At 47.0% G+C, this 25,768-nt stretch overlaps 1 protein-coding gene and 1 long non-coding RNA gene across 2 annotated transcripts; one reads left to right on the forward strand and one right to left on the reverse strand.

Moving 5' to 3' along the window:
* Positions 1-1,009: 1,009 nt before the first annotated feature.
* LOC140406889 (uncharacterized) lies at positions 1,010-5,887 on the reverse strand. The gene is made up of 2 exons (XM_072494758.1): positions 5,644-5,887; positions 1,010-3,027 (listed from the first exon to the last, which is right to left on the reverse strand). Exon 2 carries the CDS (start codon positions 2,669-2,671, stop codon positions 1,757-1,759), a length of 915 nt encoding a protein of 304 aa, XP_072350859.1. The 5' UTR covers positions 2,672-3,027; positions 5,644-5,887; the 3' UTR covers positions 1,010-1,756.
* A 400-nt stretch (positions 5,888-6,287) lies between these two features.
* On the forward strand, positions 6,288-25,708 carry LOC140406891 (uncharacterized). Its single transcript, XR_011939362.1, has 4 exons — positions 6,288-6,427; positions 11,364-13,045; positions 16,819-16,896; positions 18,985-25,708. It is a non-coding gene; the product is annotated as an uncharacterized lncRNA (long non-coding RNA).
* The last annotated feature ends 60 nt before the right edge of the window (positions 25,709-25,768 follow it).

The raw sequence follows: 25,768 nt of genomic DNA on the forward strand, positions 1-25,768 counted from the left end.
ATCTAATGGAATCTTTAACTTTTCTTGTTCGCCACGATAGCTTCACTTTTGCTGTTTAATTTTTGCCTCTTAAAGGAATCTATATTTTATGTAAATAAAATGCGAGTGGTTGCCTGTCTATTGTCTACTGTCATACAAAGAACAAAGGACAGTACAGCACAGGAACAGGCCCTTCGGCCCACCAAGCCTGCTCGGATCATGATGTCTGACTAAACTAAAACCTTTTGTGCTTCCAGGGTCTGTATCCGTCTATTCCCATCCTATTCATGTATTTGTCAAGATGCCTCTTAAACGTCACTATCGTACCTGCTTCCACCACCTCCTCCGGCAGCGAGTTCCAGGCACTCACCACCCTCTGTGTAAAAAATTTCCCTCGCACATCTCCTCTAAACTTTGCCCCTCACACCTTAAACCTATGTTCACCTGGTAATTGACTTTTACAACCTGGCAAAAAGCTTCTGACTATCCACTGTGTTCATGCCATTCATAATTTTGTAAACTTTTATCAGGTCGTCCCTCAACCTCCGTCTTTCCAATGAAAACAATCCGAATTTATCCAACCTCTCCTCATAGTTAATACCCTCCAGGCCAGGCAACATCCTGGTAAACTTCCTCTCTACTCTCTCCAAAGCCTCCACAACCTTTTGGTAATCTGGTGAGGACCAGAATTGTAGGCAATATTCCACCTGTGGCCTAACTAAGGTTCTGTACTGCTGCAGCATTAACATGACAATTTTGGGTAGTCAATTCCCACATCAATGAAGACAAGCATGCTGTCTGCCTTCTTAGCTCCTTATCCACCTGCGTTGCCACTTTCAGTGATATGTTTATTGTAATTTTCCAATCTACCACAGACAACTTGCCCCTCATACCATGTGTTATGGGCCAGGGTTTAGAGAACCCCAAAGTGTATCATGGAGTTCACCCGACCCACAACTTTTACTAGATTGTGGTATGGGGAGCACACGGCCCACTCTACAGGTGTGGTGCAGCAGAAATTTAAAAGTAATTTTTAAAGCAAAACAATGTTTATTCTATGAACTCAGTTAACCTTTTTAAAACATACAGTGAACATCTTAGCACCCATCAATTCAAATATACCCCCCAAAGAATACAATACTATAAGCAATCCTTAAACTTTCCTGTGAACATCCGTAAGACAAAAATCCTTTTTACAGAAGAACATCAGGTTTAAATTCTCTGAGAGCAGTCATCACTCTGAATTCACCAAATGATCTGGAGATAGTCTTTAGATGCAGAGAGAACAGAATTACACCTTTTTCTGGTCAGTGAGAGCAGAAACAATAACAACGGAGCCAACATCTGTAATTTATTGTGAACTTGTTGGAGTCACAACAGGTGTGCTGAATCACAAAACCCCGCCCCACATTGAGAGCAGATGAATGGTCTCTCCCCAGAATTAACTCGCTAGTGTCTCGGTAGTTAGGACAGATCAGTGAATGTTTCCCCTGCTCAGAGCAGGTGAATGGCTTCTTCCAGGTGTGAACTCGCTTGGGTTCCTGCAGTTTGGATATCTGAAGCCCTTCTCTCACTAAGAGCAGGTTAACGGCTTCTACCCTGTGTGAACTCGCTGGTGTGTCTGCAGGCTGGATAACCGAGTGAATCCCTTCTCACACTCCGAGCAGGTGAAAGGCCTCTCCCCTGTGTGAACTCGCTGGTGTATCCGCAGGCTCGATGAAGTGGTGAATCTCTTCTCACACTGAGAGCAGGTGAACGGCCTCTCTCCAGTGTGAAGTCACTGATGTATCTGCAGGCTCTTTAAAGTAGTGAGTCTCTTCTCACAATGAGAGCAGGTGAATGGCCTCTCCCCAGTGTGAACTCGCTGGTGTATCCGCAGGCTCGATGAAGTAGTGAATCCCTTCCCACACTGAGAGCAGGTGAATGGCCTCTCCCCAGTGTGAACTCGCTGATGTATCCGCAGGGTGGATGAATCGCCAAATCCCTTCTCACACTGAAAGCAGATGAATGGCCTCTCCCCAGTGTGAACTCGCTGGTGTGACTGCAGGGCGGATAACTGAGTGAATCCCAACCCACACTGAGAGCAGGTGAATGGCCTCTCCCCAGTGTGCACCCGCTGGTGTATCTGCAGGTCGGATGATTGTGTGAATCCTTTCCCACACTGAGAACAGGTGAACGGCCTCTCCCCAGTGTGAACCCGCTGGTGTCTCCGCAGGCTCGATAAAGTAGTGAATCCCTTCTCACACTGAGAGCAAGTGAACGGTCTCTCCCCAGTGTGAATTCTCTGGTGTGACTGTAGGCTGGATAACTGAGTGAATCCCTTCTCACACTGAATACAGGTGAATGGCTTCTCCCCAGTGTGAACTCGCTGGTGTGTCTGCAGGGCACATAACAGAGTGAATCCCTTCCCACACACAGAGCAGGTGAACGGCCTCTCCCCAGTGTGAACTCGCTGATGTATCCGCACGCTCGATAAAGTAGTGAATCCCTTCTCACACTGAGAACAGGTGAATGGCTTCGCCTCAGTGTGAACTCGCTGGTGTGTCCGCAGGGCGGATAACTGAATGAATCCCTTCTCACACACAGAGCAGGTGAATGGCCTCTCCCCAGTGTGAATGCGTCTATGAGCTTCCAGCTGTGATGGGGCTCTAAATCCCTTCCCACAGTCTCCACATTTCCACAGTTTCTCCATGTGTTGGGTCTCCTTGTGTCTCTCCAGGTCGGGCAGTCAGTTGAAGCCTCATCCACACAAAGAACACGTGTACGATCTCTCCCCGCTGTGACTGATGTGATGTTTTTTCAGGCTGTGTAACTGGTTAAAGCTCTTTCCACAGTCAGTGTTCAGGAACACTCTCACTCGGGTGTGTGTGTCTCGGTGCTTTTCCAGTCACACTGATGGTTAAAATCTTTTGAAGCCGACAGATCAGACAAACATTTCTCCTTCTAGATTCAAAGTCCGGTGATATTCAGTTCCAAGGAATTGAGACACAGTCAGATTGAGACGTAAAGTTTGAGATTTCTGTCTGTAATTCCTCTTGTTCTACTGTCCTGTAAAATCAATTTACAAAAGACATCACTGTCAGCACAGGATAGAAATTCAGAACAGACAATTCTAGTTTCTATCGAACATTCTTTCCTCTCTCATTCCCCAAAAGCTGTAAATCTCCATCCCACACACTCTCCCTCCATTCTCACTCTGCTGTATCTAATATTCACCCTCCCAATTCTCCTGAAGGTGCTGATTCAGGCTGATTGACAGATCCATGCTCACTGCTTCCTGTCCTGGACACAGAGACCATAACAAACAGGAGCTGCAGTCAGCCATTCAGCCCATGAAGCCTGCACGTCTATTTTGTGGGGTCATTGACCAACCTATGTCAGCGACATTCTCCGTGTTGTTGACCAGAGGCTGAGTGTGCTGACTCAATATCTGTGAGCTCATGAGGCCGAGCTGTAAAATACCAAGAAAAGGAACAACGAACCCAAGGAGAGAATTCTGAACTTTGAGCAAAATGCCTCCTCGGCGGAGGCAGGAATTAAATCCTTGGAGAACCGTCTGAGTGCCGTGGGGGAGGTCCTGGGGGACTTGGAGAACCGAGGGTCAGAGAAAGAACATCCGAGTCGTCGGCCAGCCAGAAGGTGTGGAGGGTGAGGCTCCCGTCAGGTCCTTCGAGGACCGGCTGCCACGTTTTCTCAAGCTAGATGTGAAGCCTGGGTGGTTCAAATTAGAATGGGCATTGGATCCTGTCTTTGAGGCCGAGGGATTGTTTTCATCCCAGGCCTGTAATCATTCGCTTCCACAACTTGAAGATCACCAGAGGGTCCTGGAGACAGGTAAGGTGAGGTGGGACCTGGCTCCATGAGGGAGTGAGGATTTCCTTCTTTTGGCAGCCACACAAACGAAGCATCGAGGCTTCGATGAAGTTTGAAGGGAACTCAAGGCTGCGGGAGTGAATTCTGTCGCTTTATCCTGAGACCCTGTAAATTGTATCCGACAAGTCCGTCAAGTCTTTTGATAATCCGACTACTGCATCGGCCTTCATTAAATCCATGAAGGGTAAGGATTTGGAGGGATGGTTTGCAGCTCGGACTAACTAATCCACTCTTTCCTTATCACTGTTTTGTTGTCTGAATTTGTTATCTTTTATCCTGTTGAAGGGAGTTGTTATTCTGTGAGGGCCGATTGAATGTCTTCTTCTCCTCCCTCGAGTGTTACAGGGACTCATATTATCTTATCTTAGTTACGGTAGATGTGCCGTGTGCTTATTATCCGTCGTCTTTGTTCTTTGTCTTTCTTCTATTATCCGAACGTTAATCATGGCAGAACCGAGTGGCGCCATTGCCAACGGGTGGGTGGTGGTGGATGCAGGTTTTCACGGGTGGGTCTAAAATGTGGGAAGGACATTCGATCCCCATTCCCTTGTTGGACCTTCTTTTCTTCTCCTCAGTTTAGAGAAGGTATCCCGAGGGTAATAGTCTGGCCGTGGGGTTAATCCTCCGGGTCCTCAGTCATATTGAGGAATGTCCCCTTGAATCTGTTGTGGTGGTGATTCTTTTGTCTTTTTGTTATTATGGGAGGGTTTATGTGTTGTTGACTTATCCTACTCTGGTACAGACGGGGCATTTATCCGGGAAAGGAGCAGATTGGGGAGATTTTGGTGCCTTTGGTGTAAAATGAGTTGGAGGAGGGGGTCATGGCGCATACCCGACTGTGGTGTGAAAATCTGTTCCTGTTCTCTCTGTCGTCTAGCTAATGGCGGCAGTTAATCTGCTAATTTTCTCAGGGAATGTAAGGGACATCCATCACCCTATCAGAAGGAAAAAAATCCTCTCCTTTCTTAAGGTGAAAGTCGACATAGCTTTATTGCAGGAATCTCATCAAGCTTAAACTCATTTGGTGCGGCAAGGTGGCACAGTGGTTAGCACAGCTGCCTCACAGCACCAGGGACACAAGTTAAATTCGGGCCTCGAGTGACTGCCTGGGTGGAGTTTGCACCTTCTCCTCATGTCTGCGTGGGTTTTCTATGGCTTCTCCCACAGGGCAAAGATGTGCAAGTTGGGTGGATTGGCCCCTTAGTGTTCAAATAGGTTAGGTAGGGTTACTGGGGGACAGTGACACGGTGGAGTCATGGGCCTAGGTAGGGTCCTCTTTCAAAGGCAGATGCGGAATCGATGGGCTGAATGGCATCCTTCTGCACTGTAGGGATTCTATGATGAGGTACACTGTAAATTGAGGCTGGATCGGTTGGGAAGGATTTTCTTTGCCTCTTTGTCATCAAGTAGCATGGGTGTGGCAATCCTTATTAATAAAAATATCCCTTTTAAGGTTGAAACCTGTACCAAGGACAAAGGAGGTAGATATGTGATCATTAGAGGTTTGGTGCATGGAGATGTTGTTTCAATAATGAATGTTTATGGATGCCCGAACGACTCCCCGGAGTTCATTGCGAAGGCTTTTGTGGATTTTGCTGTTAGCTTCGACTAACTCTTTTGTGGTTGGTCACTTCAACGGCCACTTATATCCTCTGGTGGATAAGCTCCTGGTTACCTGGTTACCCCCCCCCCCCCCCCAAAGCTACAAGCTAGGGTGTTGGTCTCGGCTTGTGAGGAGGTGGGTTATGTGGATATTTGGGGAACTTTGCACCCGAGGGGTGGAGATTTTACCTTCTTTCCAGTCCCACAGCAATGTCAGACTAGAATCGCCGACTTCTTCGTGCCGAGAACGACCTGGTGTCCGCTTGCACCACAGGGAACATCATAAATACTGCCCATCCCCCCCCCCCCCCCCCGGTTTTCTGGAGGTTCTGCTCGAGGGCTCACCCCCAGGTCGAGAAAGTGGAGGTTTGATGCCTCCCTGATCAGAGATACTTCATTCACTACACATTATAAGGAAGAGTTTGAGTTCTTCCGTTACCTCGGCCCCTGGTATTTCCCCCGCCAGACGTGTAAAGCTCATGCCGGGGGCGGGGGTGATCATTTCTGTCACTGCTGATGAAAGGTGCAGAATGCTGGAGAACCAGCGGCGTCTGGAGGTTTGTTTGATGAAGGCCCAGGAGGAAGTTTCCGCCGGAGTGAAGCTCAGTCACACAAACCCCGCGCTCTGATTGGCTGGAGGACCAGAGTCCTTCCGGTCAATGCCTCAGCAGGAAGTGAGCTCCCCCGCACATGCGCAGCATCCACTCTCCTTTAGACATGCGCAGTCTCAGGCAGGGGGGGGGGGAGAGCGGCTTCCAGCTCTGGTCGGAGCCGTCAGCCGGTTGCCTGGAAACCTTGTCTCGAGGAGGTGTGGAGGGTGGGAGGGTTGAACGGGCGGGGCTCCCACGTCTGCGCACTGGAACCCAGTGACGACTCCGCGGAATAGAGTAATTCCTATTGGCTGATTCAGGGAGGGCTCCATTGTGATGTCACAGCGGAAGTGAAGGTAAACCTCCTCCTGTCTCCAACATCTGTGAGTAAAACACTTTCTTTTCTCATTCAATTCATTCAAAATTCATGGCGAATTTTCTTCCTTCAATTGAAAGGAAGTGAATCCAGGGAGGGTGCAGACTCTGGAAAGCTTGGCCCAGGTCTCTCTCTCTTAAAGACATTGTGTGGAGATACCGGCGTTGGACTGGGGTGAGCACAGTCAGAAGCCTTGCAACACCAGGTTAAAGTCCAACAGGCTTGTTCCGATATCACTAGTGCTCCGAAAGCTAGTGATATCGAAAGAAACCTGTTGGACTTGAACCTGGAGTTGGAAGACTTCTTACTGTCTTAAAGACATTGACATCCTTTGCTCCCTCAGCTTGACACATTTATTTATTTGGCTAAAAGAATGGTCTATTTCCTGAAGTTCAGAATTTAAGGGCTGCTTTCCCCAGGATTTGGCTGATATTTAAGGGGACAGTAAATTAATATCTGACAGATATGTCCAGTGTTGTTATTTGGTACATATTAGATATATTGTTTATGGTTCTATAATGAAGTATATTATTATTTCAATCGTGTAATATTGTGCTGTAGCTACGTTATATATTTACAGTCATCTCTTCCCTCAGAGGGTTGTGATTCTCTGGATTTCTCTTCCAAAGGGACCAGTGGAGTCTGGGGGTCACTGAATGCCGGTGGGGAGGGGTTGAGGGATAAGGCCCCGCATCTTGCTAACTTCCCCTTCGGATGGTCCCCCTTGGGATTTAAATATTTGGGAATGTCAATGACCCCCCCCCCCTTTCAGACAGCTATATGGGGCCAACTTTCCACAGCTGATGGTGACTATTAGGTGGGACCTTGCCCGGTGGTCGGATCTTTGGATTTCATGGCGAGGGAGGATCATCTTCATTAAAATGAATGAGTTGCCCGTCAACTTCTAGGGGGGAGGGGAGAGGAGGGGAGGGAGTGGGGAGGGGAGGGAGTGGGGAGGGGAGGAAGGGAGTGAGGAGGGGAGGGAGTGAGGAGGGGAGGGGAGGGAGTGGGGAGGGAGTGGGGAGGGGAGGGAGTGAGGTGGGGCGGTTGGTTCGGGAGTTGGGGGTTGGGTGGGTTTGGGGGTTTTGTGGTGGTTTTAATTTGCAATGTTATAAGAACATAAGAACTCGGAGCAGGAGTAGGCCATCTGGCCACTCGAGCCTGCTCCACCATTCAATGAGATCATGGCTGATCTTTTGTGGACTCAGCTCCACTTTCCTGCCCGAACACCATAACCCTTAATCCCTTTATTCTTCAAAAAACTATCCATCGTTATCTTAAAAACATTTAATGAAGGAGCCTCTACTGCTTCACTGGGCAAGGAATTCCATAGATTCACAACCCTTTGGGTGAAGAAGTTCCTCCTAAACTCAGTCCTAAATCTACTTCCCCTTATTTTGAGGCTATGCCCCCTAGTTCTGCTTTCACCTGCCAGAGGAAACAACCTGCCCGCATCTATCCTATCTACTCCCTTCATAATCTTATATGTTTCTATAAGATCCCCCCTCATCCTTCTAAATTCCAACGAGTACAGTCCCAGTCTACTCAGCCTCTCCTTGTAATCCAACCCCTTCAGCTCTGGGATTAACCTAGTGAATCTCCTCTGCACACCCTCCAGTGCCAGTACGTCCTTTCTCAAGTAAGGAGACCAAAACTGAACACAATACTACAGGTGTGGCCTCACTAACACCTTATACAATTGCAGCAGAACCTCCCTAGTCTTAAACTCCATCCCTCTAGCAATGAAGGACAAAATTCCATTTGCCTTCTTAATCACCTGTTGCACCTGTAAACCAACTTTTTGCGACTCATGCACTAGCACACCCAGGTCTCTCTGCACAGCAGCATGTTTTAATATTTTATCATTTAAATAATAATCCCTTTTGCTGTTATTCCAACCAAAATGGATAACCTCACATTTGTCAACATTGTATTCCATCTGCCAGACCCTAGCCCATTCACTTAGCCTATCCAAATCCCTCTGCAGACTTCCAGTATCCTTTGCACTTTTTGCTTTACCACTTATCTTAGTGTCGTCTGCAAACTTGGACACATTGCCCTTGGTCCCCAACTCCAAATCATCCATGTAAATTGTGAAATTGTTATCTGCTGTAAACGTTAAAATGCTAAAATCTGAATAAAAATACTTTTTAAAAAAAATCTATCCACTACTCCAATAATGGCTGGACTGAAACACTGGAGATCGACACAAACAGCAGCCTGTCATCTGCACACAGAGTGATCTTGTGCTGCCTCACCCCACCCCCCAGTCCTGATATCCGATGATCAGATCTAATATCCTCCGGCAAGGGCTCAATGGCCAATGCAAACAGCAAGGGAGACAGAGAGCAGCCCTGTCTAGTCCCGCTCTCAAGCTCAAAATTCAACACCCTTAAACCATTTGTGAGCACCGAATGATCAATGAAAGGTTTCCACCTCCGGGTGAGCCCCTCTGCCGTCCCCCACAAAGCGAACGTGACCTTCTCCAGCCGCAGGGATTCTGCCATGTCGCTCACCCACATTCCCGCTTCCGGCCGCTCCGAGTCCCGCCAGCACAACAAAATCCATCTCCGGGCTATCAGGGAGGCGGAGGCCAAAACATCGGCCTCTCTCCCCACCTGGACTCCCGTATCCTCCGACACACCGAATATCGCCACCTCCGGACCCGGGGCCACCCCCACACCCATAACATCCGAGAACCCCTGCCAGAACCCCTTCAGCAACGCCCTGCCCCCTCCCATCCTGTCTCCAGGAACACCTTCACTCATGGGGTCTCCCCGCCCCATACACACACATACACACACAGACCTCCCTTAGCCCATGCACCCTCTCCCCTCTCCACCTTAGGGAACTCCAACCCATCCAGGAACCGTCTCGACCCCTCCTCCCTGGTCGGGGGCTCCGTCTCGTACAGCCACCTATAGAAGGCCTCAAATGCCCCATTCATCCCCTCCAGATCCGTTACCACCTTGCCCCTCTCGTTCCTTACTGTACCAATCTCCCTCGCCGCTGCCTGCTTCCTCAGCTGATGGGCCAGCAGCCTGCTCGCCTTTTCCCCACTCATACACTGCCCCTCTGGCCCTCCGCAACTGCCCCGTGGACACCAACCCAAACTCCATCTGGAGCCTCTGCCTCTTCTTTAACAACCTCTCCTCCGGGGCCACCGAGTCCCTCTGATCCACCCTCAGAGTATCCCCTACCAGCCTCGCCCTCGTCCCTTACCAGCCTCTCCGAACAGGCGCCGGAATGTGGCGACTGGGGGCTTTTCAAAGTAACTTCATTTGAAGCCTACTTGTGACAATAAGCGATTTTCATTTTTCATTTCATTTCACGCTCCACCCTCTCCCTATGCACATCGATCGAAATAAACTCCCCCTAACTACTGCCTTAAGTGCCTCCCACAGCGTGGTGGCTATGACCTCCCGCGTGTCGTTCAACTGCACATAGCCCAGTGTGGCAGCCCTCACTTGCTCACACACTCCCTCATTCGCCAACAGCCCCACATCTAACCTCCACTGCGGCCATTGCCCCCCCCCCCTTCCCCTGCACCTCCCGCAAATCCACCCAGTGCGGCGCGTGGCCGGAAACCACAATCTCCGAGTCGGCCACCCCGGCCCACAGCACCTTGTCCATAACAAACTGTCGATCCGGGAATACACCCGGTGCGTACGGGAGAAATACGAAAACTCCTTCGCCCTCGGCTTCCCAAACCTCTGTGGTTCCGCCCCCTGATGTACTTCATGACCCTCCTCCACCCGACTTAAAACTCGACCGATCCAAACTCGGATCCAGGATCGTATCGACATCACCCTCCATAATCATCCGGTGCATTGTCCAGGTCTGGGATATTCCCTAACACCCGCCTCATAAAAGTCGACCTCGTCCCAATTCCGGACATAAATCAGGTATACCGGCATCCCCTCCAACTACCCACTGACTGTCACATACCGGATCGGCCACAATGCTCCCCCAGCCCAAAAAACAATCTCTTATTAACCAACAGCGCCACCCCCTCGTCTTCATGTCGAACCCCGAGTGGAACCCCTGCCCCACCATCCCCTTTAACCGGCCCATTCAAACCAGCCTTGGGGCGGGGGGGGTGGAGAGAGAGAGAGCTCCCCTGCCAATCAGCCAGATTCCATTTTAAGCCAGCCCCCAGCCCGGGTCACCAGGCCTGCCTTCCGATATCTTCCGCCATAACCCAATCACCACCCCCCCTTCCTCCTGGCAACCGCCCACTTCACTCCCGATAACTAGCCCGCCCAGCTAGCATGGTGGCCCCCGGCCAAGGCCGCTGACTTCCCTCCGCCCTTAAAGTCCACCCCTCCCCATCCTCTCAGGCACAAACAAAGAGAAACAAAAGGCACGCTCACCATCACCGCACCCCCATCGAATCCTACGAGGGAGTCGAGGGTTATGGGGAAAAGGCAGGAAAATGGAGAGAAAGCTGAGATGAGGAGGGATTTCTTCACTTGAGGATGTGGTGAAACTTTGGAATTCTCTCCCGCAGAGACCGTGGAGCCTCAGTCATCAAGTATTTTCAAGACAGACACTGATAGGTTTCTCGATATTGAAGAGATCGAGGGAACTGGGGAATAGTTTGGGAAAATGGTGCTGAGGTAGATCAGCCAATTATCTCATTGAATGGTCGAGTAGGCTCGATGAGCTGAATGGCCGACTATAGCTCCTATTTGTTATGATCTGTGTGTCCTGGACAGGAAGCAGTGAGCATGGATCTGTCAATCAGCCTGAATCAGCACCTTCAGGAGAATTGGGAGGGTGAATATTAGATACAGCAGAGTGAGAATGGAGGGAGAGTGTGTGGGATGGAGATTTACAGCTTTTGGGGAATGAGAGAGGAAAGAATGTTCCATAGAAATTAAAATAATCTGTTCTGAATTTCTATCCTGTACTGATTGTGATGTCTTTTGTAAACTCCAAAGGATCGGATTTACAGACAGAAATCTCAAACATCACGTCTAGATCTGACAGACTCACTCGGTTCATCGGCCATTAAATCTGGAAGGCAAAATGTTTGCCCTGATGGCTTCAAAAGATTTTAACCATCAGTGTGACTGGAAAAGCACCGAGACACACACACCTTGTGAGAGTGTTCCAGAGCACTGACTGTGGAAAAAGCCTTAACTAGTTACACAGCCTGAAAAAACATTGCACCATTCGCAGCGGGGAGAGACCGTACACGTGTTCTGTGTGTCGACGAGGCCTCAACAGATTGTCCAACCTGGAGAGACAGGAGGAGACCCAAAACATGGAGAAATGGTGGAAATGTGGGGACTGTGGGAAGGGATACAGATCCCCATCAGAGCTGGAAGTTCACCGACGCAGTCACACTGGGGAGAGGCCGTACACCTGCTCTCCGTGTGAGAAGGGATTCACTCAGTTATCCAGCCTGAAAAAACACCAGCCAGTTCACACCGGGGAGAGGCCATTCACCTGCTTTCAGTGTGGGAAGGGATTCACTTGGTTAGAGAACCTGCAGTCACACCAACGAATTCACACTGGGGAGAAGCCATTTACATGCTCTCATTGTGGGAAAGGATTCACTCAGTCAAATTGCCTGCAGACACACCAGCGAATTCACACTGGGGAGAGGCCGTTCACCTGCTCTCAGTGTGGGAAGGGATTCTGTGTTTCCTCGTCCCTGCTGAGACATCAACGAGTTCACAATTGTTTACAGTGATGGATTCTGCTGTTATTGTTTCTGCTTCAATTACATCCAGGACTGCATTTCGTTCTCTCTTCTCTTTCTCTCTCAGGGAATCTGAGACAGGAAAAGTGATGCAACCGTGGCGAACAAGAAAAGTTAAAGATTCCATTAGATCAAAGGAAGAGGCTCATAAAGTGGCCAAAATAGTAGTGAGCCTGAGGATTGGGAACTTGTTTTAGAATTCAGCAAAGGAGGACCAAGAAACTGATAAAGAGAAAATAGAATATGAGAGCAAACTGGGGAAAAACATGAAAACCGACTGGAAAAGTTCCGATAGGAATGTGAACAGGAAAAGATTCGCAAAGACCAATGTGGGTCCATTCCAGGCAGAGACAGGAGAGTTTATAATGGGGAATAAGGAAATGGCAGAGAAACTAAACAATGTGTGACTGTCTTCACGGAGGAAGATACAGAAATTGTCCCAAAAACACGAGAGAACCAAGGGACCAGTGAGCACGAGGAACTGAAAGAGATTAGTCTTAGTGAAAAAGTAGTACTGGAGAAATTAGTGTGGTTGAAAGTTAATAAATCCCCAAAAGCTGATGCTCTACATCCCAGAGTGTTGAAAGAGGTGGCTGTAGAGATAGTGGATACATTGGTGATCATCTTTCAAAATTCTATAGATTCTGGAATGGTTCCTGCAGATTGGAAGGTGGTAAATGTAACCCCACTATTTAAGGAGGGAGAGAAAACGGGGAACCACAGACCCATCAGCCTGACATCAGTAGTTGGGAAAATGCTACAATCTATTATAAATGATGTGATAACATACGAATTAGGAGCAGGAGTAGGCCACTTGGCCCCTCGAGCCTGCTCCACCATTCAATAAGTTCACGGCTGATCTGATTCAAACCTCAACTCCACAGAGGCCCCTCAGAAAATAAATGTTGGGAGATGGTAATAATATTCTTTATTATAATAATCTTATTATTATTGTCACAAGTAGGCTTACAATAACACTGCAATGAAGTTACTGTGAAAATCCCCTTGTTGCCACACACCGGCGCCTGTTCAGTTACACTGGGAGAATTCAGAATGTCCAATTCACCTAACAGCACATCTTTCAGGACTTGTGGGAGGAAACCGGAGGAAACCCACGCAGACACAACGAGAATGTGCAGGCTACTCACAGACAATGACCCAAGCCCTGAATCAAAGTCGGTTCCTGGTGATGTGAGCAACGGTGCTAACCACTGTGCTACTGTGCCACTTGTAGATGCTACACACTGCTGCCACTGGGTATCAATGGTGGAGATGGTCCAGGGTGATCTCTGGTGTATGGGGCGGGGAGGGCAAGGTTTTGGCAATACACCAAGAGATGAAAGAAGAGGGGGAAGCGCTACCAGAAGAGTTGAAGGGTAAATGGGAGGAGGAGCTGGGGGAGGAGATCGAGGAAGGTTTGTGGGCTGATGCCCTGGGTAGGGTTAATTCCTCCTCCTCATGTGCCAGGCTCAGCCTGATACAATTTAAGATGGTTCACAGAGCGCACTTGACGGGGGTGAGGTTGAGTAGGTTCTTTGGGGTAGAGGACAGATGTGGAAGGTGTTCAGGGAGTCCGGCGAACCATGTCCATATGTTTTGGTCATGCCCGGCGCTGGAGGGGTTCTGGAGAGGAGTGGCGGGAGCAATATCTCAGGTGGTGAAAGTCCGGGTCAAGCCAAGCTGGGGGCTAGCAATATTTGGAGTAGTGGACGAGCTGGGAGTGCAGGAGGCGAAAGAGGCCGGCATTCTGGCCTTTGCGTCCCTAGTAGCCCGGCGAAGGATCTTGCTAATGTGGAAGGAGGCGAAACCCCCTAGCGTGGAGGCCTGGATAAACGACATGGCTGGGTTCATAAAGCTGGAGAGGATTAAGTTTGCCTTGAGAGGGTCTGCGCAGGGGTTCTACAGGCGGTGGCAACCGTTCCTAGACTATCTCGCGGAGCGTTAGAGGAAGATCGGTCAGCAGCAGCAGCAACCTGGCCGGGGGGGGGTGGGGGAATGGGGGATTGCTTGGGGTGATGGATGAGCAGGAGATAACATGAAGGGTGGGGGAAACTGGCACGTGCGGGAGAGAGCCACTGTATAAAGCTATGTAAATATACCATTTTGCCATGTATATTTCTTGCTCAGTGTGATTTTGTGTTATTTTGTTACTGGGAGGGGGGGGGGGGGGGGGGAGGGGGGTTGTTGTTTGTAAGGGGAAAAAATTGTGCTGGTAAAAAAGTTTAATAAATATATATATATATATTTTAAATGGTGGAGATGGTGAATGGGGTGCTGATCATGTGCCTACTTTGTCTTGTATAAAACAAACTCTCCGATTTGAATAAGACTGTCTGATAATCAAGCACTTTAAAGAATTGATTAAAACCTAATACATTTAAATAATCCAGTCCATTTGAAAAAAAGATTGTCTCTTCAAAGATATATTGGTACAAATTACATGAGATCTTTGTAGTTGCATTGAATACCTTGACTCCTTACACGGACACCTGGCTGACAAGAGGCATTAATTGGACAAGAGCTGAAATGTTTTTCTGGGAATGAAATTGTTTCTCTTTCACCCGGAATCGACTATGTGAGAGTTAAAGGCAATACCAGGCTAAATTACATTGAATATACAACATAGAAACAGCCCAACCAACCCATGCCAGTGTTTAGACTTCACCTGAGCCTCCTCTCATGCTTTCCCATCTGACTCGATCAGTGTATCCGTCTGTTCATTTCTCCTTCATGTGTTCATCCAGCTTCCCCATAAATATATCGATGTTATTCACCTCCACCAATCCCTGTGGTAGCGAGTTCCACATTCCCACCACTCTCTGGGGAAGAAATTTCTCTTGAATTCCTGATTAGATTATCACATTGATAGCCTCTAGTTTTGCTCTTACCATTACAAGTGAAAACATTCTCCCTGTGTATCAAAATCTTTCATAATTTACAGCCCTCCATTAGCCCCAAAGCTTTGTATTGTGAAGAGAGCAGTGACCCGGCCTATTCATTGTCTCCTGATAGGTTTAACCTCTCAAGCTAAAAATCTGAAGACATAAATGCTTTGTTCGCACTTGAGCTCAGCGCAGTGAGAGCAGGGATGGAGTTACAAGGAGCCTGAGCAAAGCAGATTCACTGAGAATGGGTGGGCTGGTCTGATCTGTGTGAATAAGCTGGTTAATCAGACTGTTCATGTTCGGGGACTTGGTGTTCAGGGTAGTGGAGGAGGCCAAGCGTCAGTCTTCAATAACCAGATTAATTTGCATTTATACAGCACATTTAATGTAATTAAATTTCCCAAGGTGATTCACAGGGACATTGTAAATCCGGGTTTCACAGATGATTTGTTAAAATTGTCCAAGCTCATGATCATGTGACAGAAAATACTGCTTCTCTCTGTCTCTGCCTCCACACACTCCCTCCCTATTGATTGTAACACTAATTCATCCCACTATCCTCTTCCTGCTTTCCCCCCAATTCTCCTCCCCTGAAGGTGCTGACTCTCGGGTTCAATTTCACTCTCACCTATTGCCCTCCCCAATATGTCACCCAGATGTCTGAAGTTAACAAACTGTTTTCTAAGGGGGACATCAGATTCAAACCCAATCGAACCCAGTTACATGTACTTTGTGTCCGGAATGGGGTCCCTGCCCTCCACTCCCACTTTCATCCCAGTCCCAGGGGTTTGGAGATTGGGCTCCGGATGGGTACTGGCGACTGAGTCTCCCATAGTCCCCTATGTCCAAAGGAGAGGAGATGCTGCGCATGCGTAGTGACGGTTATTCCAATTGAGGTCAAAAGGGCATCAATGATCACGTGACATCCGTTGCTTATGTTTTCAGTTGGCCAGAAACCAATGGGAAGTGTTGGAGGACCGGAAAGACTCTGGTCCTCCAACCAATCAGAGTGCGGGCGTTGTGTTAATGACGTTCCAGCTTCATTCAGACTGAAAAGTCCTGCTGTGCGCAACATCTGTGAGTAAAACACTTTCTTCCCCCCCCCCCCTTTCCATTTCTTTTCTCATTCTCACCTTCAATTGGTCACTTGCAGCAACTGAAGGGAAAGGCAGTGAATCCAGGGAGGGTGCAGACTCTGGAAAGCTTGGCCCAGGTCTCTCTCTCTCTTAAAGACATTGACATCCTTTGCTCCCTCAGCTCAACACATTTATTTGACTGGCTAAAAGGATTCATAGAATTTCCAGTGCAGAAGGAGGCCAATTGTCCCATTGAGTCTGCACCGGCCCTTGGAAAGACCATCCCACTTTAGCCCACCCCATCCCCAAAACCCAGTAACCTCACCTAAACTTTTTGCACACTAAGGGCCAATCCACCTAACTTGCACATCTTTGCACTGTAGGAGGAAACCGGAACACCCGGAGGAAACCCACGCAGACACGGGGAGAACGTGCTGACTCTGCACGGACAGGAATCGAACCTGGTACCCTGGAGCTGTGAAGCAACTGGCCTAACCACTGTGCTACCTTGCTGCCCCTGATGGTCTCTTTCCTAGTGTTCACAATTAATGGGCTGGTTTCCCCAGGAGATGGCTGACATTTAAGGGACAGTAAATTAATGTTGGATTGAAATATGTGTAGTGTTATATTGTACAGATTAGATATATTATTGGTTCTGTAATAAAGCACATTTATTATTATTTCTAGTTGTGTAATATAGTACTGTACCTACGTTATATATTTCCAGAAGAGAAAATGTTGGAAAATCTCAGCCAGTCTGGCAGCATCTGTAAGGAGAGAAAAGAGCGAATATTTTCCAGCCCAGGTAACCCTTTGTCAAAGGTAAAAAGGATAGAAAGTGGGAGATATTTATACTGTCGGGCGAGGGAAAGACAGATGAGTCAGGACCACAGAAAAAATGGAAAAAGAGTGCTAATGGGTAGCACAGTGGTTAGCACTGTGGTTTCCCAGCGCCAGGGTCCCAGGTTCAATTCCCGGCTTGGCTCACTGTGCGGAGTCTGCACGTTCTCCCCGTGTCTGTGTGGGTTTTCTCCGGGTGCTCCGGTTCCTTCCCAAAATTCCCAAAAGACGTGCTGTTAGGTAATTTGGACATTCTGAATTCTCCCTCTGTGTACCCGAACACATGCCGGAATGTGGCGACTAGGGGCTTTTCACAGTAACTTAATTGCAGTGTTAATGTAATTCTATTTGTGACAATAAAGATTATTAATAAAATAAAGATTATAATGGCAGCCCCAGAGAGAATAAAAGTGTGAAAGACCAAACAGCAGAGAAACTAAATTCAGAGGGTAAGCTGTGACAGATGTAGATGTGGGGGGAGGGGGCATGGTTGGGAGAGAGACAAAATGAGAAGAAGGGGTGAAGGGGGAAGCAAAGAGGACAAAAGGTAAAGAAAGGGGGGATAAGATAGGGGGAAAGAGTGAGGGGCAAATATATATATGAAGAAAGACAAGAAAGAAATAAAAGGTAATAGACAGTTCAAATGAAATGGAAAGAAAACAAATGGGTTGAGGTGGGGGTGAAGTTGTTGAATTTGATGTTGAGACCGAAAGGCTGTAGCGTTCCTAACCGGAAGATGATATGCTGTTCCTCCAGTTTGTGTTGAGCGTCACTGGAACATTGCAACAAGCCAAGGGCAGGCATGGGAGCAGGGTCTTGTGTTAAAATGGCGAGCAGGGACAGCACGATGGCACAGTGGTTAATCACTGCTGCCTCACGGCACCGAGATCCCAGGTTCGATCCCAGCTCTGGATCACTGTCCACGTGGAGTATGCACATTTTCTCCGTGTCTGCTTGGCGTTTGCCCCTACAACCCAAAGATGTGCAGTGTAGGAGGATTGGCACCGTAAAATTGTCCCTGAATTGGAAAAAATGAATTGGGTACTCCAAATTTATATAAATAAATAAAATGGCAAGCAACGGGAAGGTCAGGGTCCTGAATGTGCACAGACCTAAGGTGCTCAGCAAAGCGACCACTATTATCTAGAAGGACAAGAGCAGCAGATACCTGGGAACCCCACAACCTGGAGGTTCCCTTCCAAGTCACTCACCAGACCGACTTGGGAATATATCGCCGTTCCTTCACTGTCGCTGGGGCAACATCCTGGAACTCCCTCCCTAACAGCACAGTGGGTGTGCAAGGAGGCCACTCACCACCACAATCTGAAGGGCAACTAGGGATGGGCGACAAATACTGGCCTAACCAGTGACACCCAAATCCCGTAAATTAATTTAAAAAAAAAATTCAGAGTACCCAATTCCTTTTCCCCCAAATAAGTGGCAATTTAGCATGGCCAATTCACTGACCCTGCACATCTTTTAGGGTTGTGGAGGTGAGACCCACGCAGACACGGGAGAATGTGCAGACTCCACATGGACAGTGACACGGGGCTGGGACCGTCAATGAATTTAAAGACAATGTAGTGAAGCTTTGGAATTCTCTACCCCAGAGGACTGTGGAGCCTCAGTCATCAAGTATTTTCAAGACAGAGATTGACTGGTTTCTCAATATTGAACATATCAAGGGATATGGGGGATAGTGTGGGGAAATGGTGCTGAGGTAGATCGGCCAATGACCCCATTGAATGGTTGAGCAGGCTCGATAGGCTTTCAGGTCGACTGCAGCTCCTGTTTGTTATGATCTCCGTGTCCAGGACAGGAAGCAGTGAGCATGGATCTGTCAATCAGCCTGAATCAGCACCTTCAGGAGAATTGGGAGGGTGAACGAACATTAGATACAGCAGAGTGAGAATGGAGGGAGAGTGTGTGGGATGGAGATTTACAGCTTTTGGGGGAACAAGAGAGAAAAGAATGTTCCAGAGAAACTAGAATTGTCTGTTCTGAATTTCTATCCTGTACTGACAATGATGTCTTTTGTAAACTCCTTTTACAGGATGTTAAAAGGATAGGATTTACAGACAGAAATCTCAAACATCACGTCTAGATCTGACAGTCACTCGATTCATCAGCCATTATCTAGAAGGGGTCATGCCTGCCCAACTTGTTGGCTTCAAAAGATTTTAACCATCAGTGTGACTGGAAAAGCCCCGAGACACACACACACGAGTGAGAGTGTTCCAGAGCACTGACTGTGGAAAGAGCTTTAACCAGTTACACAGCCTGAAAAAACATCGCACCATTCACAGCGGGGAGAGACCGTACACGTGTTCTGTGTGTGTGGTCAAAGCTTCAACTAATAGTCCAACCTAGAGAGACTCGAGGAGACCCAAAATATGGAGAAACAGTGGAAATGTGGGGACTGTGGGAAGGTATGCAGAGCCCCATCTGCGCTGGAGATTCATCGACGCATTCACACTGGGGAGAGGCCATTCACCTGCTCTCCATGTGGGAAAGGATTCACTCAGTTAATCAACCTGCGGATACATCAGCGAGTTCACTCTGGGGAGAGGCTGTTCACCTGCTCTCCATGTGGGAAGGGATTCGCTCACTTATCCAACCTGCGGAGACACAAGCTTGTTCACACTGGGGAGAAGCCGTTCACCTGCTCTGTGTGTGGGAAGGAATTCACTCAGTTGTCCAGCCTGCAGACACACCAGAGAGTTCACACTGGGGAGAGGCCGTTCACCTCTCAGTGTGGGAAGGGTTTCTGTGTTTCCTCGTCCCTGCTGAGACACCAACAAGTTCACAATTGATTACAGTGATGGATTCTGCTCTTATTGTTCCTGCTTCAATTACACCCAGGACTGCATTTCGTTCTCTCTTCTCTTTCTCTCTCAGGGAATCTGAGACAGGAAAATTGATGCAACTGTGGCGTACAAGAAATATTAAAAATCCATTCGATCAAAGGAAGAGGCTCATAAAGTGGCCAAAATAAGTGTAAGTTTAGGTTTGAGAATTTGTTTCAGCAAAGAAGGATCAATAAACTGATCAAAAGGAAATAGAATGAGAGCAAACTGGCGAGAAACATAAAAACCGACTGGAAAAGCTCCTTTAAGAATGTGAAAAGGAAAAGATTAGCAAAGACCAATGTGGGTCCATTCCAGGCAGAGACAGGAGAGTTTATAATGGGGAATAAGGAAATGACAGAGAAACGAAACAATGTGGTCTGTCTTCACGGAGGAAGATACAGAATTGTCCTAAAAACACTCGAGAACCAAGGGACCAGTGAGCACGAGGGACTAAAAGAGATTAGTATTAATGAGAAAGTAGTACTGGAGAAATTAATGTGGTTGAAAGGTAATAAATCCCAAAAGCTGCTGCTCTCCATCCCAGAGTGTTGAAAGAGGCGGCTGTAGAGATAGTGGATACATTGGTGATCATCTTTCAAAATTCTATAGATTCTGGAATGGTTCCTGCAGATTGGAAGGTGGTAAATGTAACCCCACGATTTAAGGAGGGAGAGAGAAAACGGGGAACCACAGACCCATTAGCCTGACATCAGTAGGAGGGAAAATGCTACAATCTATTATAAAGGATGTGATAACATACAAATTAGGAGCAGGAGTAGGCCACTCGGCCCCTCGAGACTGCTCCACCATTCAATAAGTTCCCAGCTCATCGGATTGTAACCTCAAATCCACATTCCCGCTGACCCACCGATAACCTTTCACCTTCTTGGCAAGAATCTAGCTAGCTCTGCCTTAAAAATATTCACAGACTCTGTTTCCATTGCCCTTTGAGGAAGAGAGTTCCAAAGACTCACGACCCTCGGGAGGGAAAATGTTCTCCTCTGCCTTAAGTGGGCAAGTTATTACTTTTAGCGTGACTCCAATTTCTAGATTCTCCCACAAGATGAAACAAGCTTTCCACATCCACCCTGACAAGGCCCCTCAGGATCTTATACGGTTCAATCAAGTCACCTAAACTCCATCGGACACAAGCCCAGCCTGTCCAATCATTCCTCATAAGACCAGACTCCAATTCCAGGTATGAGTCCAGTAAACCTTCTCTGAACTGCTTCCAACACATTTACATCATTCCTTAAATGAGAGCAATACTGTACACAGTGCTCCAGATGTGGTCTCGCTGATGTCCTGTATAACTGAAGCATAACCTCCCTACTTTTGTATTGAATTACAAAGAACAAAGAAATGCACAGCACAGGAACAGGCCCTTCGGCCCTCCAAGCCCGTGCCGACCATGCTGCCCGACTAAACTACAATCTTCTACACTTCCTGGGTCCGTATCCCTCTATTCCCATCCTATTCATGTATTTGTCAAGATGCCCCTTAAATGTCACTATCGTCCCTGCTTCCACCACCTCCTCCGGTAGCGAGTTCCAGGCACCCACTACCCTCTGCGTAAAAAACTTGCCTCGTACATCTACCCTAAACCTTGCCCCTCTCACCTTAAACCTATGCCCCCTAGTAATTGACCCCTCTACCCTGGGGAAAAGCCTCTGATTATCCACTCTGTCTATGCCCCTCATAATTTTGTATACCTCTATCAGGTCTCCCCTCAACCTCCTTCGTTCCAGTGAGAACAAACCGAGTTTATTCAACCGCTCCTCATAGCTAATGCCCTCCATACCAGCAACATTCTGGTAAATCTCTTCTGCACCCTCTCTAAAGCCTCCACATCCTTCTGGTAGTGTGGCGACCAGAATTGAACACTATACTCCAAGTGTGGCCTAACTAAGGTTCTATACAGCTGCAACATGACTTGCCAATTCTTATACTCAATGCCCCGGCCAATGAAGGCAAGCATGCCGTATGCCTTCTTGACTACCTTCTCCACCTGTGTTGCCCCTTTCAATGACCTGTGGACCTGTACTCCTAGATCTCTTTGACTTTCAATACTCTTGAGGGTTCTACCATTCACCGTATATTCCCTACCTGCATTAGACCTCCCAAAATGCATTACCTCACATTTGTCCGGATTAAACTCCATCTGCCATCTCTCCGCCCAAGTCTCCAAACAATCTAAATCCTGCTGTATCCTCCGACAGTCCTCATCGCTATCCGCAATTCCACCAACCTTTGTGTCGTCTGCAAACTTACTAATCAGACCAGTTACATTTTCCTCCAAATCATTTATATATACTACAAAGAGCAAAGGTCCCAGCTGATCCCTGTGGAACACCACTGGTCACAGCCCTCCAATTAGAAAAGCATCCTTCCATTGCTACTCTCTGCCTTCTATGGCCTAGCCAGTTCTGTATCCACCTTGCCAGCTCACCCCTGATCCCGTGTGACTTCACCTTTTGTACTAGTCTACCATGAGGGAACTTGTCAAAGGCCTTACTGAAGTCCATATAGACAACATCCACTGCCCTACCTGCATCAATCATCTTAGTGACCTCCTCTAAAAACTCTATCAAGTTAGTGAGACAAATTCCCCCACAATAAGCAATAACATTCTATTAGCTTTCCTAATTACTTGCTGTACCTGTATACTCGCCTTTTGTGATTTATGCTCTTGGACACCCAGATCCCTCTGAGTCTCAGAGCTCTGCAATCTCTCACCATTTAGATAATAAGATTTTTTATTCTTCTGGCCAACATGGACAAAACATTTTCCCACGTTATTCTCCATTTGGCAGATTTTATTCCACTCGTTTAACATATACCTTTTTAACCTCCTTATGTCCCCTTCACAATTTACTTTCCTACCTATCTTTATATCATTGGAACAAAGGAGGAGGAGTTGGCCATTCAGCCCATTGAGCCTGCTCCAATATTCAATACGATCATGGCTGATCATCCACGTCAATGCCTTTTCCCCCACACTATCCCCATATCCATTTGTGTTATTGGTATTTAGAAATCTGTCAGTCTCTGCTTTAAACACACTCAATGACTGAGCTCCCACAGCTCTCTGGGGTAGAGAATTCCAAAGATTCACAACCCTCTGAGTAAAGAAATGTCACCTCCGAGACCAGTCCTAAGTGGCTTCCTCCTTATTTTGAAATTGGGTCCCCTGGTTCCAGACTCTCCAACCAGGGGAAGCATCTCACCTGCACCTACCCTGTCTATTCCTGTCTATTCCTTTATGGGTTTTATAAGTTTCAATGAAATCCCCTCTCATTCTTCAAAATTCTGGAGAAAAGAGGCCCAGGTTCCCCAGTCTCTCTTCATAGGACAGTCCGATCTTGCTCAGAACAATTCTAGTGAATCTTCATTGCCCTCCCTCTGTGGCAATAATACCTTTCCTAAGGTAAGGGGAGTACAACTGCACACAGTACTCCAGCTGTGGTCTAACCAAGGTTCTATACTATTCATAGAATCATAGAATTTACAGTGCAGAAGGAGGCCATTGGGCCCATCGAGTCTGCACCGGCTCTTGGAAAGAGCACCCTACCCAAGGTCCACACCTCCACCCTATCCCCATAACCCAGTAACCCCACCCAACACTAAGGGCAATTTTGGCCACTATGGCAATTTAGCATAGCCAATCCACCTAACCCGCACATCTTTGGACTGTGGGAGGAAACCGGAGCACCCGGAGGAAACCCATGCACACACGGGGAGGATGTGCAGACTCCGCACAGACAGTGACCCAAGCCGGAATCGAACCTGGGACCCTGGAGCTGTGAAGCATTTGTGTAGCATCCACAATGCTACCGTGCTGCCCCAAAGCAAGTCTTCACTCCTCCCGTACTCAAATCCTCTTGTGATAAAGGCCAACATCCCATTAACCTTCCTAATAACTTGCTGCACCTGCAGGTTATCCTTCGGTGACTTATTGACAGGACGCCCGGGTCCATTCACACCCAGGTCCCTTTACCACTATTCCCACCCATGTTAACAGCACACGAAGCTCAGGTCACACAGAGGGAGACCATTCGGCCGATCGTGCTAATGCCAGATCTGTGAAAGAGCCAATTAATTAATCTCATTGTCAAGAAATGTTCTTTTCTTTTCAAGGACGAGCCCAATTCCCTTTTGAAAGAAATAGTTGAATCTGTTTCTTGCGCCCTTTTCTGAGCACTCCTGATCACAACAACTTGCCTGTGATCAGGTTATTGTGTGTTTGGATTTTTATTGAGAATTTCGAAGAGAATCAAAATTTTACTCAAAATTAAAGCTCAATCGGGGCAGCACGGTGGGGCAGTGGTTAGCACTGGGACTACGGCGCTGAGGACCCGGGTTCGAATCCCAGCCCTGGGTCACTGTCCGTGTGGAGTTTGCACATTCTACCCATGTCTACCCAAAGATGTGTGGAGTCGGCCATGCTAAATTGCCCCTTAATCGGAAAACAACATTTAAATCTTCATCAATCATTTTGATGAGGGCACCAAGTTTGAGGAAAATATTTTTAAAAATCCTTTTGTATAGTATCACAGCCCCTCCAAAAGATTTAGATTTTACATTTAGATATATTGTTAGGTGCACTGAGGTACAGTGAAAAATATTGTTCTGCGTACAGTCCAGGCAGATTGTTCCATACAAGAAAAGCATAGGACGTACAATAAATACACAATGTAAATACATAAACATCGGGTGAAGCATAATGAGTGTAGTGCTAAGTGTAGTCATTGTTGTAATGTACAAAACTGTAGGTAGGACTGGCAAATCCATTTAATTTTATAATTCCATCACTTTTGCACCATATTCATGGTTATAAGTAACAAGGTCAAGGAAGCCATTTTAAACTATAACATCTAGCTTCTTACACAGATGATGTAACATTTCTTTATTAATCACTTATTGATTTCATATTAGAAGCCAGTCACCAAACAGTTGATTATTCAATATAATTTATAATTCACGAAACAATGTAATCGATAATATTGCAATGGCTGAATTGTTCTTTTATAAATTAAGATTGTACAAACCCAAATGTTTCTAAACTGCAGAGCTAGCAGAAATCGTTTATCATATTTTGATAAATAGCGGGCTATCATATTCTACCCAAGTCTGGCTCAAGAATAAGCTTATTATTCAACCTGATCAAGATAAGTAAAAAAGAAAGATATTGCCTTCCACAAACTGTCTTTTTAAACCAGTGTATCTTGTATTAACCAAGTGTATGAATTAGATTACTGTATTAATTAGCTACCAGCCAGTAGCAATAATACCTCGGGAGCCTTCATCGAATTGCAACTAATGAAGCCATCATGAATCCGTGGTTATAGTGAAAGACAAAGTTTTATTTGCTGTAATAATGTCAAAGCTTAACTGCTGTGTATGTAAAGAATATGAAATAAAGACAAATGTTCTGGTGAGAGAGGCCTTTAAGATCAGATTAGCCTCAACATTTGAAACTGTATGAATAAGGGATTGTATAGAATCAGATAAAGGGATAGTATGTAACAGTTCTATTCTATTCCTGTCTAAGTTAATGAGAGAATGTGGTGTCAGTAATTGGGGATCCAATTAAATTAATCTAGTGACCAAATTGACGAATGATCATGTTACAACAGGCCCAACTCTGACGTGAGTTAATGGTCACTTTGGGGATAAAAGTAGAGGTTCTGAAGGTCTTCCTTGCTGGCCAAGTACTGAAGATTCCCGAGGTCGAATTCCAAGGAAATTACTATAAAAGAAGGAGCCAGACTCCCGAGGCTGAATTCCACAAGAATTACTGTCAGAGAAGGAGCCAGAGAGGGTTACGCTTCTACAGACTGATCACCCACACGAAGTTGTAAAAGTCAATGTCTTAAAGCTGTTCAGTAAATATTTTTCATTCAATAAACTTTTAAAATTTACTATCCAGAGGATTCTGAATGTGCCTCAATTGGTTAAAGTCTTGTCTGAACCAAAGTGAATTTATTA

This window comes from Scyliorhinus torazame, unplaced genomic scaffold (genome assembly GCF_047496885.1).
Source record: "Scyliorhinus torazame isolate Kashiwa2021f unplaced genomic scaffold, sScyTor2.1 scaffold_979, whole genome shotgun sequence".
Lineage (NCBI taxonomy): Eukaryota > Metazoa > Chordata > Chondrichthyes > Carcharhiniformes > Scyliorhinidae > Scyliorhinus > Scyliorhinus torazame.